The sequence below is a fragment of the Hirundo rustica genome, chromosome 20, assembly GCF_015227805.2.
Source record: "Hirundo rustica isolate bHirRus1 chromosome 20, bHirRus1.pri.v3, whole genome shotgun sequence".
Lineage (NCBI taxonomy): Eukaryota > Metazoa > Chordata > Aves > Passeriformes > Hirundinidae > Hirundo > Hirundo rustica.
Genome location: NC_053469.1, coordinates 4,586,390 through 4,600,994, shown reverse-complemented (window position 1 = coordinate 4,600,994; position 14,605 = coordinate 4,586,390). Strand labels below are relative to the sequence as shown.

Sequence of the window (14,605 nt, the reverse complement as noted above, 5' to 3'; positions counted from 1 at the left end):
GAAGTGTTGCCTCAGTCTGCTTAAAACTGAGGTAAGAAAATTACAAAGCCAAGGGACAAAACTTGTACAACAGTGAAGTTTGGGATGTGCTGCAGTCAAGGATTGGTGTTACCAGAAAGGGGCTCTGGCCTCGCCCGGGCTGTGCTGGCCTCAGCAGCTCATGACCTTCCCTCTGCCCTCCTCATCCCTCACAGGGGCTTTTCCAGTGTCCCTGTGCAGGGAGAAGTGACAGCGTGCTTTTGGCTTTTCCAGGATCTCACCAAAGCAGCTGTGACTTGGCTGGTGTCCCCTCCCCACCCCTCCCTCCAAAACTGGGGCATCTAAATTTAACCTGCTATCAACAGATGAGGCTGGAGTGTTTCCACTGTGGAAAGGAATCCCACTCAGAATCTGTCCTCTCCCCTGCTCAAGCTCCATCCCTGCACATTCCTTTTCTCGAGCTGGGAGTTTCCTTCCTCCTCTTCCCCTCCTGCACTTGTTTGTGTCCCTGCCCCGGCTCTGCTACCACAGCACACGGAGCAGCTCTTTGCTCTGGTGCTTTTTGGAGAAGCTTTGATGCTGCTTTGCCAGCTGAATCAGAGACCAGAAAAACTTCACAAAGACCAAAAAAATGTAAAAAAAAAAAAGGGAAACCTGTGTCTTGCTTGGGCACAGCGGTGGGACAGGAGCCTGCGGTGGGGTCGGGCTGTGGCAGGAAGAGCTGGAGCAGAGCTGGAAGGTGCCAGTGGAGCCCTGTGGATTTCAGGGATCAGCAGTGGAGCTGTGCTGGCCGCTTGGCCAGGCACCCCCCGCTCTCCAGAACTCACGTCAGCGCTTTCCTTTACTGGAAAGCAAACAAAACCTGAACGTGAAAATTTTCGGGGGCGGGCAGGGAATAACGGAATGAGTACGGGCGGTGTTTGCAAACCAGCCACGGGCTGCTTTCACCCTCTCCTCTGCCCAGGGCTCTGCGCTGCTGCCTCTCTCCAGATGTGGTATTTTCAACGAGCATCTGCCCCGGCTTTTGCTAAATAAGCAAAGGGTGCCAGGAAACCAAAGTGTGCAGAAGCCGAGCCGCTGCCTGCGCCCGGCTCCGGCCGCGCCGAGATGCGCTGCAGCCTGGGCATGAGAAATGCAGGATGTTGGCTGGTGTTTTTCACCAGAAACCTCCGGGCTCTGTTTGCTGCGGCCCAAGAGCTGACAGGGAGAGAGATTTGGTGGTAAATAAGGCGCTTATCGCCGCCTCGAAACGTGAGCGCAGAGCCATTTGTTGAAAAACAGCCACCGCCCAAACGACTGCAGGCAGACGCGTTTGAAAATTTCACTTTATTTCTCTGTCTGTTATAAAAGCGGGGGTTTGTTTTGTTTGTTTTTACATCTCTGTAAGTGTCCAGACTCTGTACATCTTGGTTTTGTTTTCACAGTATCTCTACAAGACCAAGGACGATTCTTATTGCTGCGCCGGGAGCCAGGGCAGGAGGGGCGGCGGTGCCTCGCCTTCCCCCGGGGCTGGACCCAGCCTGGCGCCGGCTCCACGGGTCTCTTCCCCTCCCCAAGGCTGCTGAGGGGCTGTACTGACTCCCCGAGGGGCTGCCCCTCTCTTCCCACGCTCATCTCGGTGTCAAGGGTAGGGAAGGAGAACCACGAGGTCCGCGACCCGCTCGGCAGCCCCTGCCCGGCGCTGGGTGCAGGTGAGGGTCTGGGCCAGGGCTGCTTCCCACCCTGGATCGCGACAGGGCTGTGACAGGGATGGCCAGGCTGCACGCTGAGCCCCTGTGGGGATTTGGGTCTCTAAAGAGCTGAGAGCATCACTGACGGGAGGGCTGAGGCAGAGACACGCTCACGCTCATCCGTGTACCCCGTGTCGGTGCCCCAACGCCTTCCCAGTGTATCCTTTGTGTATTCCTGGCTCTGCACAAAGCTGCCAGAGAAGGAGCTTGGTTCACCTCTGCTCACTGACCACTCTGCCCTGGGACCCCAGATGTTTAAGTGCCCACTGGAACGCTGTCAATCGATCCCTGTTCTAACCAGGTGGGCATTAACCAGCCATAGCAACAGCGGTGTCTTGGACCCTCTGTCACTGCCAGCCATCCTTCCTGTTACGGACAATCTGTCCTCCACCAGGTTTGTAATGAAGCAGCATTGGAAAAACATCACTTTTAATCACGACGCACGGAATCTCCAAAGAGGCAGCATCACTCTCTACGCCATGTCTGGTGATGCAGATGGAGGTGAAGGGGCACGTTTCCACCTAGGCACGGGATAAAGGCATTCTTTGGGAAGGGAGGAGTCCATGCAAAGCTGACCCCAACGGCAAATTTTGTATTCACTGCTTAGCTGGGTCCGTTCAGTGCAACAGGACGAATTAGCCAGGAGGTTGCTATCAGATTGCATGGATGTATCCAGTCCACCAGGTAGAGGGAATAGGAGGGACCAGATTTACTTAATGCACTGGGAGACTAAGTCCGACACAAAGCTAAGTGGGAAAGGACGTAGGTGTTCCCTGAATGTGGTTTTTGGTGACTGAGAAGAAATCTTTCCTTGGAATTCCTTTGTGCAGCTTGTTAAGACAACTGGGCCCGATTCCTTCGACCCCGGCTGACATCAGTGAGAACTGTAAGTACTCAGCACCTGGAGACAAAGTGAATACCAGACACAGATCCCCCTTCAGCTCCCACCCGTGGGACTCAGCAGCAGCCAGGATGCGTGAGAGCACGATCAGCTATTCACCCACAGCTCAGAGTTTGTCCTCTTCTGCATGTATTGCCTCGGAGAAAACACAGACAAGTCCCAAAGGGCTGTGCCAGTGGAGCTATAGATGGATCTGAATCCAGGTAAGAAAACAGAGTTTAATACAGAGAGCGACTGTGCAAGTCCAAATCTCCCTAACTTCATCCTTTATAGTCCCAAAGCCGAGATTTAGGCACCCTTTGGCTTGTGGATTTGGGTTTGATCCAGTCCAGTCGTTTGCAAGCCAGACTTCCCACCTCGGAGCTCTGCCCATGGGAAGGAGCAGCTCCGTGGCTGAGCATCTCTGAAAGCCCGTGGATGGAGGAGGGGTGGGCTCCCCTGGAGACGGGGGAGTGGCTGCAGGGCCCCAGGATCCTCATTTGCTGGTTTGAGGCTGTCTTGGTGGGGGACACAACTTCTGGAGGTGCGTTCCCCAGGCAGGGGTGATGTTGAACCTGTTGCCAAAGGAGGTGGTGTGGCTGTGGAGAAGGGAGGAAGGAGAATTTCTTGCTGGTAACGTCCCGTGTGGAAGATGAGGATAGGAATAGCAGCTAATTGGTGCCTCTCCAAGGGGAGAGCCTTTTGAGCAGCGTGTGTGGGGTTGTGAGACCTGTTCAGACCAGCTCAGCAGGGCCAGGCTTGTACCTGGCATGCAGAACTCTCCTTAGTCCCAGCTCTTGAGGCAAGTTGTTAATAGGAGGAAGAAATATTTTCTGGGGGAAGGAGCTGCAGAGGGAAGTGATCTGCCTCGGGCCATGTGCTGGAGCAGAGCAGATCCTCCACTCCCATCCTGTGCCCTGGCCTCCACCACAGAACTTCCTCTGCCTTCAAACCCATCCCTCCCATTCAAAAGGCTCTTCTGCCTCATCCTCCTCTGCAGAAGAGCATCTGGTTATCTCAGCAGCCATCTGGTCCTTATTAAAAACCTACAGGTTTCACCTCCTCCTCCAAATGCTCCTTCCTCGCAGAGGATCCACACCTAAGGCTCAGGTGTTGCCCTCCTGCACCTTCCCTTGTGTTGCCCTTTGCTGCAATGGATGTTTGGGCCACGACAGACAGGGACAGTGTCATGGTCCTGCCTGTGCCTCGTTCCTGACAGGCAGGTCAATCAGGAGGTCATTGGGAAGAAAATTATCTACTAATCCCAACGTGATTCGTTACCACAGAAGGAAGGGTTTTCCTCAGCTGTCGCTGCAGTGTTTGGTGGGAGTGATCCCTGTTATTTTCAGAGGTGGCTGCTCCTGAAGTGCAGATCTTGCTGGGTAGACTCGGTGGGTGATTCGTGCCCTCGCTGGCACCTGTGTGTCTCCAGTGACTTCAGAAGGATCCTTTTCACATCCTGCTCTCTGTACAGCACCGTCACTGGGATTTTATGGACCAACGGGGCAGCGGAGCTTCACCCGACAGCAGCAGGCACACGAGCCCTGGGCTCTTATCCAGGAGAAGGTGAGGCTGTGGGCTAGCTGGGAAAACATCTGCGTGTCCTAAAGACAAACCCAGTGGGACATCCCCCCCTTGATTGGTGTTGACTCCCAGGGCCACAATTCCAGCTGTGAGGTTATTCCATATTAAACTGCTAACGGGAGGCTGAGATCACCACGGGTGAGCAGCACGAGGAGCTTCCAGCCCCTCCTGCAAAGCAGGGAGGTGTCCTGGGAGCTCCCCCTCGAGAGCCACCCGACAGCAGGTTTGTTATTTGCATTGCTTTGAAACTGAGATTATTCCCGTGCTTCCTTGTTCCAGGTTTTAAAAAGAGGAAGATTTTCTTGCTTCTTCCAATTTCATGCCCTTTTCATCCATCAGCCTGTGCCACGCTCACAATCTATTCCTTGATCCAAAACTTTTTCTCCAGAATTCTGTAGAAAGGACATTCTGCCTTGTGGTGTTTTTGTTGGTTTTTTCTATTTTTTTTCAAACATAGCTTTAAGGCAAAAGTTTGGCAATGCAAAGCAAAGTCTACATAAGGCCGCATGACTTGGATTTGCAACTCAGAACCTTACCGCTTAAAAAAAAAAAAAACACCTTATCTTAAATAGTCAACTTTTTGCTCCAGGAACTTGTTTCATTCTCAACCAAAAAAGAAAAAAAAAAAAAAAAAAATCTTAAAATCCCAAATAAAATATTCTTATTGTTCTGGACAAGCTAATGAGACTGAAGTTCAAACGGGAACTAAAGTAGGGAAGAAAAAAAAAAAGCTATAGGGTAGACATCAGTGTTAGTTTCTTCCCTTAGGAATCCAGTGATGAGACAGACCCAGTCCAAGGTCTCCTCTTTAGCTTTAGCACAGTGAAATCCGTCCCAATGGGAGAAGGTAGAATGGTTGCATTTGTTGAATGAATAAAAAGTGCATTTTGATTTTGCTCAGATTATACGTGTGTATCCTAATACCTAAGCGATTGTTTTGCTTCGGGTTTAGTTTTCTCCCTCTCGGTGCCGGGACGCCAGGTGTGTATTACCGATGTTTCGGGGGTATCACCACGAGTGGCGGTCCATCCTTTGGCCTCCACATGAGTACCTGAGCATCATTGGCATTGGGTTTGACAAGGGCACTGGGTGGTATTGGCTCATTCTTGCTGAGGACCTGGGGCTGCTCTTGAGCCGAGGGCTCCTGCAGCTTGGCACGCTGCCCCAGGGGCCTGCTGGGGTTCACCTCGATGCCCAGCCTCATGCGCCATTTGATAGTCTGCAAGGTCACCATCTCGTTGGTGGCCGTGTTGGTGGCCACCAGCCAGGTGGTGAAGCTCTGATCCCGGTGGATGCTCGTGAGCTTGGCCACGTTGCTGTCGCTGACGGGCACCGCCCACGTCACGCTCGGGTAGAAGTTGTCGTTCATGCTGATGTTGAACTTGGACTCTTTCTTGGTGGGACCCACGATGGTGCAGGTTTCCGTGGTGTTACCGTACCAGGGATAGTTCACTCCATCTGAGTCACTGATGGCCTGGATTTTACCGTCCAGTAGATCTGGGAGCTCCCAACTTGACCTGCCATGAACAATAGCAAATTACGGATAACGCATTAATTAACTGGTTTAGAAACATGCCGGACTTTAGAAAGGAGAGGAAAGAGCTGTGGATGCATTCCCTCTCCAGCTTTTAACTGTAATTTGTGCCCTTGGTGCCATCCTTCTTAAAGAGTTCATCCCTGCCATTAAGAGCATCCCTCTTGTCAGGCCTGCTCTCAATCCGTTCATCCCCTAAATTTCTCCCTGGATGCGCCACTGTCCCTCCCCGCTGTCTGCCTGGCGCTGGAAGTGTAACCCATCCTCCTCCAGCCCTTGGAAGGGCCCAGCTGGAGAGCTGCACACCCGGCTCTGGGCTGGGGATGGGGTTACAGTAATCAGAGAGGCCGAGGACGAGCTGCTTGTAAAAGTGCCCGAGCCGCTCACCTGCGAGAGGGACAGAAAGGTCAGTGTTTCCAGCAGGAATATCAGTGAAAACAGGCCCCTGTCACCTTGTACTGCTGATGCACAGCTCCGAGTGCGTTTTTTCATTAACTTCCAATTTAATTTTTAAGATTAGATTTGCCAACAGAGGCAAACATGTCTCAGAAGAAGGGTTGGGTGTTTGCTCTGAGAAGGCACAACCATGGATCACTTGCTCAGTGTGCACTGTTTTAAGGACAGTCTTTTAAAAACCAGGCTGGCAGAGGTGGCTCTCATGTACCTTCTCCCTCCTGCCCAGGAATCAGCACTCCCCACCACCCAGGGGTGATGTCCCAGCCATCGAGGTGGCAGAAGGGACTGGGTGGCGGCAGCACCTGACCCTGCCGTAGGACTGCCTGTGCTCCAGTCCCCTGAGCCTTGCCCAGCCTGCAGCAGGGACACGGGGAATTATTTATCTTGGAGAGACACAGAGGGGACGCCCTGAGGCTCGTCAGGGTCAGGGTGACTGCCCAAGCCTTTCATAAGCCTGGTGCTGCAGCTTAAAATAGCCCCTTGATTGCAGAGGAGGCTGTGGCTGGGGGTACTCGTGGGCCTGGCTGGCTCTTACACAGCTTTGGGATGAGCTGCTCTGGCCAGGACTGATGTGGCCATCTCATAAGGCTGTTTTGACTGTTAATTAGTTAATGACCGTGAAGTGCCTCCGTGTTTGTACCCACTGGATCGTTCAGCACTTAGCTGTGTCTGGCTCTGGCTAGAGGATACCATGGGGGGATTTAAAGGTCTCATTTATCTTTTTTTTTTTAATGAGAGTTGGGGGGGGGTCCTGGCAAACACCTCCCCAGTGCGAGACAGGACGTGGGGTGTCCCGGGGGCTGCAGGGATGATGGGAGCAGCAGGACCAGGGGATGCTCTGAGCATCAGGACCGGGGCACGCAGGGATGCTCTGAGCCGCAGGAGCAGGGGTTATGCAAGCACAACATCTCCCTGCACAGATTCGCCGGCTGCTGTCAGCCTCGGCACCGCAGCCGCAGCAATCCCTTCCTCCCGAGCTCATCGCCAGCAGGCAGAGGGAGTCCTTTCCCTGGAAGAAAATTCTTAGTGAAGGCAGCCAAAAGGAGATCCCTGAGCAGTGCTGCCAGGACCCTTGTGCACTGCAGAGATGTTTACACGCTCTGCCCTGCAAACCGGAGTCACCCTGGCTCAGTGCCCCTCATGCCCTTCAGGCAGAGCTGGGCAGGGGAAGGCTCTGGGAGGGCTCAGGAAGGCTCTGGGGATGCTGGGTGACCCAGCCCTCGCCGATGGATGAGCGGAGGTCGTGCTCTGCAGCCCCCACCCCTCCCTGCTGCACAGCCCAGCTCCGAAACCCCACCTGGGGGCTCTTCTCTCCCGTTCAGCCGCTGGTTTAGGATCATTTTCCATTCCAACAGTGGCCGGTACTCAGCTTGGCTGTCACCCAGGGATGAGATGTGACAATGTCTCACAGGCTGACTCTGAGGTGACAGGCGTGGTGCAGCCACAGCAGCTCTGCAGGTACAGAGGTGCCAAACCCGGAGCTGAGATGCCACAGAGGGTGAAAACCCTCCTGGGCTGCTCCAGCCTCCTCAGATCAGAGCTGCTGCGTGAATGGCAGGAGAACCTGTGCCCGGTAAATGCAGGACCTCCAAGATCTGCTTGTCCTCATCTTCATTCCCAGAGCCCCAGGTCAGTATGGAATTGCAGGAGCTTCTCGGGATTTGCCCAGGATTTAGACAAGAGCAAAAAGGTGGAGCTGTGTCGGGGCCCAGCAGGATGGTGCTGCAGAGCCCGCAGCATCCCAGGACAGAGCTGAGCGTGGCTGAGCTCAGGGTGGCCCAGGAGGGCACCCAGCTTGAGGAAAGGCGTGGGCAGGAGCGGGGAAGAGAAACCAGCCTGCGTTTCTTCACAGAGCACGCTGTGCCGAATTCTAGCCAGTGTGGTTAACCCCGGGGTTTCAAAACCATCATGCTTCATCTGCACAGCTTGGAAGGAGCAGAGAAACGAGGCCTCATGATGATCCCATGACTGGAGCAGGGCAGGGGCTGCAATGGTGGTTGCTGCTGGTGGTTGCCCCTCGCCCGATGCTACAGCAAAGCCTCTGTGCCAGCCAGGCTGGCAGCCTCTGCTTGCAGAGCGTGTCCACGTTAAATAATATGCCAACAACTGGATGATTTTGGAAAGAATGCTGTGGAATGATCTTTGGCTGCATCAGCATCTTTCCCTGGTAGTGTCGAGCCAAGGAGAGACCAGAAAGTGCCCAGTAAACAAATTTGCTGACAATAGCAGGAAGGAGGCATGAAAAGAAACCAAGCTATCTGGTTTCGTGGGTTCACTGATCAGCTCCAAGATCAGTAGGTTCTGGCTTATAACACTGACAAGCCTGTTTCTGCCTCTTCTGAAACCTTCAGAGTCAGTGTGGGCATCGCCAGAGACTGGAGCTGCCAAGAAACCTCTCTTAACAAATGTCTTCTTGCTACCAGAAGGAACTTTGAGCTATTTCTTGTGGTACAACTGGAGCCCTGCTGCTGACAGCCAGGCAGCTTTATGTAGGTTTGAACTTCCCAGTCCTCATTCAGACACTTTTTTTTTTCCTGTTCTGTCACAGGGAACAAATCTCCCAGCTCATCCTGAGCTCGCAGATGTCTGTCCCACAGCACCCACCAGGGCAGTGAGAGCAAACCCAGCAGAGCAGCCTCCAGCCCTGGGATCCAGCAGCGTGGGTACATCCAGGTAACCTTTCCAGACAGGCGCCAGGCACTATTGCATCCTCAGCTCTAATTGCTGAAAGCCAGCTCCTAATTAGTCACAGGCCAGATGGACTTGCACAACCTTGTGCTTTCCAACACCTTCCTCTCCGAGCTCCCTAAATAAGAGCAGCTCCTCTGGGACACAGCCCCTGCTTGGTGCATGGACCAGGGCCACGTGTGGGTGTAGTGAAACTCCGTCTCAGGTGTTTCACATCCCTGCTCCTGCCTCCCTCCACCACTGGCCTGCACGGGGGACTGACTGAGAGGAAGAAAACCTGATAGCCAGAGCTGCTTAATTTTAATTTCTCCTTCACAGCGCCTCTCTCACCTACTCCAGCACGTCAGGCAAGTCAAGGCAGGGTTAGAGTGAGGAACAGGAAGGAAATTTAAGATGTTGTTCCCCGGCTGGCAGAGCTGTGCTGCTGTGGTCCCTCTTCCTCCCAGCCTCCAGCTGTGTGTTCCTGCCTCATCTCTTGAACCAGCAGCAGTGTTTGATGGCTGGGTCAGGGAGTAAAACTGGCACAAAACTGGCATCAGGAAAAAGGCAACAATTTCAAAGGCAACAATAAAATTGCTGGTTTAGAGGAGCAGACTCCAGTCCAACTGGACAGTCCATGTAACTGGGCTAAGGTGGGTGCTCAGCACAAGTGAGATCCAGGGGCCATTGCAGGGCAGCAAAGCCTTTTCCTCTAAATCCCTGGAGGGGCAAATTCCCACAGTGAACTGACTTCCCTTCACTTTCTTTGGAAAAGAAACCCTTTTGGTTTTTCTGATTGTGTCCTCCCTCCTGGGGACTGGGGGTTTATTCTCTTGACAAGCTGAGTTCATTATGTCCCTGCTGCAGGGCATGGAAGATTTAATCTCACCAGGGAGAGATGCCTGGGAAGATGAAGTGATGATGTAACTGATGCAAGTGCCCCATCTCTTCCAGGGGGAGAAACATCCACAAGAAACTTCCCCGGATTCTTGGCCGATCACATTCCAACTCCAATTTATTTATCTCTCCCTTTTGCATATCTCCATCTGCACGGCTTCTTGCACATCTCCATGGAGATGAAGGAGGCTGGATAACGCCATTCCAGCATGGCCCAGCCGCTGACACGGCTTCCACCAGGTGCAGAAACCAGCACCCACCCCAGGAGATGCCAGCAGGGACCTGGTCCAGCTGCTCCTGCACAGGTCACAGCTCTGGCCTGACCCTGGTGCCTCCCTCTGCACAGCAGCATCCTTCCCTAAGGACAAGGGTAAAATCCTGCATGGGAGGAACAGCAACGGGGTGCACAGGAGTTTGCTCCAGCCCTGCACAGAGAAAGGGCAGAGGGCACATCCACATCCTCATGCTGGGGGTTTTCATGTTCCCTGCAGCATCCACTGACTCACACGTAAAATAACGCCAGCACTCGTGCGTTATCCGAACCTTCATCCTCTCCCTTTAAATTTAAAAATGCACTGCATTTAGCCCCCAAATTGTCAGTGCCACTTTAAACGTGCCGTGTCTAAATTATCCCCTCTGTAGCTCCCATCCCTATAGCAGCATTATGCACAGCTCCATCTGCTCCAGTATTTCTCAGCTGTTCCCATCCTCAGTGTAATGGCCAGCTTATGCACAGCTAACAACTTCCCAGCAGAGAAGTGAAGAATTAATCCAGAGCCTGCTGCAAGTATTGGTGCTCGGGTTAGATGACTGATTTTTGATTATTTGGGGTTTTTTTTGTTTGCTGGTCACCACAGGGGTTAAAAACATGGACGTGGCAGTAGCCTCTCCCTGTCATGGAAAGTTGGGACTCTGTTGGCATCAATCGATGCAGCTCTGTGGAGGTCAGTGGGATTACATTGAGTTACACCAGACAAAGCCTTGGCCCATCCTTTCTCTTAGGTTTGTGTCCTGCCTCTCTCTCTCTCTCTCTCTCTCTGTAAAGGTCTTCCAAGCCCATGTTTCAGTGACATTGAAGAGGCCTTTGCTCCCAAATGCCCTTATTTACAGCCTTCAGACGGCAATGAGTCTGTAGAAAGAGAGGAACCAATTCTTGCTGGTGTTCAGGTAACTTTTTTGGTGGGGGGTTAAATGTCAATGAACCTTCTAAGGAAAAATCTTTGTTTCTATGATTTTCTAGCTAAAAGCTCTCATACCTATCTGCAGTGTTTAAATCTACCTGTTTACAGCAGCAGCTACTATTTTTTTTTATATATATATATATATATATATATATATATATTTTTTTTTTTTTTTTTTTTTTTTTTTTCCCCCAAAAAACATTCCAGCAAGGGCAGGCTGTACCAAATCCTCGTTTTAAACACAGGGCAACCCAGGTGCAGGGAAACAAAAGGCCACGCTGAGGTTTGCAGCCCAGAGCAGCACTGGCAGCATCATTCTGTGCCCAGTCCTCCCTATTTCAGTTCATCTGAGCTGTATTTATACAAACTGGACTTTTCTATTTTCCTTTGCAGCTGGTCGCTAAAGACAGGATTCCTAAATGAGCCAGAGAATTACACATGCAAATCCCAAAGGCCTGGAACTGGGAACATCTGAGCAACAAATTGTCCTTGCTGAAGATGCTGCTGGAGCCAAAAAGCCTACAGATTTCGGGCCTGCTGTAAATACTTTCAAAACCGAGATCAGCCTGTCTGCTCTGCCGGCGTTTGCCAGGTGCCAGTTCTCTTCTCCAGAAACTTTCTGCTCGAGCAGAGAGGGGACACGGGGACAGGAGCGGGGGCAGCCCGTGGCTTCGGGCCGCTCCTCCCGTGCCCTTCCCTCCGGTCCGCATCCTGCAGCCTGTCCGTGCGATGCTCAGCCCGCGTCCTCGGCGGGGCTCCGGGGCAGCGGGGAGGGGAGGAGGGCCGGGCTGTGCGTGCAGATGTTCAGGCCGTCGGGAAGGCGCTGCATTAAGTCAGCCCTGCTCTCCAGCCCGCCGTGTCTCCCTCTTCCCTTACCACTCCTCATTCAGGGATATTTTTTTTTTTTTTTTTTTTTTTTTAAGCTGCCCAGACTGACCCTCAGGGGCTGAGGCAGCATCTCCCTGACTCGGGGGATGAGCAGGGAGAGGATTGCTCAGACCTGACCTTGCCGTCCTTCCTCGCTCACCCCCAGAGACTGGGCGGCATCAGCACCTCCAGCCAGTGACCCAGCTGCCAGCGCTGCCTCTGCGCTCGGCGTCTGTCCCCGTGGCTGGACAGACATTGCTGCTGCACCAGGAGGCTGCACCTGGTGCTGCCCAGCACGGTGAGTTGCAGAATTGCTGTTCCGTGCAGGCATTTGGGGATCAGGTGCAGGGGCTGATTTATCTGTGGGCCAAAGCCTGCAGCGTTTGGAGAACAAGCCGCCGGGGGACTGGGGAGAGACGGCTTTTCTCGGCAGGGAGGTGACATTCTGATTTGACTCATTCCTGTCTCACTGTGACTCTCTGACCAATAACACTGGGGTTCTTGGTGTGCAAACGGCCCCTGGATTCCTCCCACCTCACACGCACCTCTTCACCTTCCCTTTCACATTACCCATAAAGGAGGCTAACGTGAAATTCGCACCCTGCTCCAAGGTGATGCAGATGATTCCACTACCAACGGGTTAAATCCAGCTTGTGCTTTCCCGTGGGCTGCCTGCTACTGTGGGCAAAGCAAGCAGGATTCCTCCTGTGACGTTAAACGTGCTCCCAAAGCTGGTGGGCTACCGAGCTCCCAGCCACGGCTCACTGCAGCAGCAGCAGCAGCAGCAGCAGCAGCAGCAGAGCACTCCAGGGACAGCTCGGTGCCACAAGTGTCAGCCCTGGGCTCTCCTGGGGCTCCTCAATGCACAGCTTTGGGATGGGGAGGGATGCAGGCAAAGAGGAGCTGGAGGAGGCCAGGAGAACCACTCGTGTCAAACACCTCTCGAAGCAGAGGTGCCTGTCGTGGCAGGGCTGCTCCCGGGGTTTCAGGATCTCCTGTGCAGCCCAAAAGCTGCTGTGAAATAGCGTTGCTTTGGGGTTCCTACCAGAACAAGCGGGGTTCGGTTGGGGCTTGGGCAAATTCCCATTTGAAGAGAAGAACACCCACTGCTTTAAAAGGGCAGGGATGAGCTCTCCTGTATTTTAAACACATGGGAAAGTCCTGCTAAGTTTCAGAGTGGCTAGGTTTTTAAATATGGATTATAATTTTTGGCTTAATCCATTATTTCCCAACTAGGCCGTGGTCCTCCCCTTCCCTCTTCCCCTTAGGCACACGCGCCCGCACGCGCTCTTGGAAATACTTACATTCCCTGTTCCCCGTAGTGATTGTAAAATTCCATGTGGCTGCAAGCCTGGATCCAGCCCACGATCCAGGTCTCCTTCTTGGGAAGAGGGGGCACCAACACCTGCGCAGAGGCTCGGAAGTGAGGGGTCCGGTAGCGCAGGACCACGCTGGAGGACTCGTCAATGCTGGTGGGAATGGGATCAATGGAGGCTTTGACTTCAATCACCGAAATACTTTCCCGGAAAACTTTGGATTTGCAGCTAATACTCTGAATACAGCCCATGGCATACCCCGAGTACAGTCCGACGCAGCTCCTAGGGTACTCCAGCAATCCTGGGGAATATTAGGCATTGAAATTATCTGGTGCTAGATCAATTACAGATCTTCTTGGTTTGTAATTTCAAAACTGATATCCATAGGATAGAAAATTCATCACGTAAAGCCTTAATTCGAATATCTGTCTTACAAGTACTGCTTCTATTTTTGAGGTTAGCTGCGCTTCAGAAGCAAACGGGCCTTTAAATTTTTTTTTTCCCCTTTTAACGACCCATTAAATCTCTTGCTCAAACAGTCTTTGGGTTAAAAAAAAATAAGTCTCTCGAGTTCAATAAATAAAGGTGGTGTTCTTAGCTGATATATTTAGTCCTTCCTTTGCTCAGACGCTGTCTGTCATTCACCATCAAACATAGGACTAGCCGGTATTTCCCTTTATTCTTTGGATGAAAAGCAGAATGTTGATAGACACATCTATATAAATAATGAAATAGTTTTTAGCCCCAGCTTGTCACAACCGGTGTGGATTTCCACTTCCTGACTTGCAGTTGTTCATAACTTCCTTTCGCACAAAATTACAATAATAACAGAAAGAAACGACGGCTGGAAAAAAAAAAAACCGCAAAAAAGTCGCCAAATCTCCGATTCTGGAGGCTCCTCCGCCAGCGATGGGATTAAATATCTTTTTTTCTTCTTCTTCTTCTTTTTTTTTTTCTTCTTCTTCTTCTCCTTAGAAATAGCCGGACGCAGAGGGGAGCGGCCGCGGTGCCGGTGGGGCCGGCGGCTCCGGGAGCGCAGCGGGGCAGGCGGCGATGGAGCCTCCCCCGCGCCCGCCGGGGCCGCGCCGCTCCGCGCCCGCTCAGCGCCGCGGAACCGCCGCCCGTGACATCCCCCGCCACGCACCGGCCCGGGGGGCGCCGGCCCCGCCGCTCCCCTTCCTCCTCCTCCTCCTTCTCCTCCTCCTCCTCCTCGGCGAGCGGCTCTCCGCAGGGGTGTCCGACCTTCCTCCTCCTCCTCCTCCTCCTCCTCCTGCCGCCGCTGCTGCCGCCGCTCCCGGGCGAGCCGGCTGCGGCTCAGCCGGCGGGGCTCATGGGCGGCCGGCGGGGCTGCCCCGCACACGCGTGGGCCCCGCAGGGCGTCACAGCATCCCGGGGAGCCGCGGCGAGCCCCGGCCGCGCCGCCGAGCCCCGGCTCCTGCGCTGCGGGGGCGAGCGGCGGCGCGGGGCGGGGGGGAGGCTCCTTCTCTCGCTGGGGTTTTTTTTCCCTTCGCCTC

General features: G+C 53.4%; 1 protein-coding gene across 1 annotated transcript; it reads right to left on the bottom strand.

Moving 5' to 3' along the window:
• Positions 1-1,286: 1,286 nt before the first annotated feature.
• FAM78A (family with sequence similarity 78 member A) lies at positions 1,287-14,117 on the bottom strand. Its single transcript, XM_040083428.1, has 2 exons — positions 13,080-14,117; positions 1,287-5,690 (listed from the first exon to the last, which is right to left on the bottom strand). Exons 1-2 carry the CDS (start codon positions 13,340-13,342, stop codon positions 5,162-5,164), a joined length of 792 nt encoding a protein of 263 aa, XP_039939362.1. The 5' UTR covers positions 13,343-14,117; the 3' UTR covers positions 1,287-5,161.
• Positions 14,118-14,605: the final 488 nt, after the last annotated feature.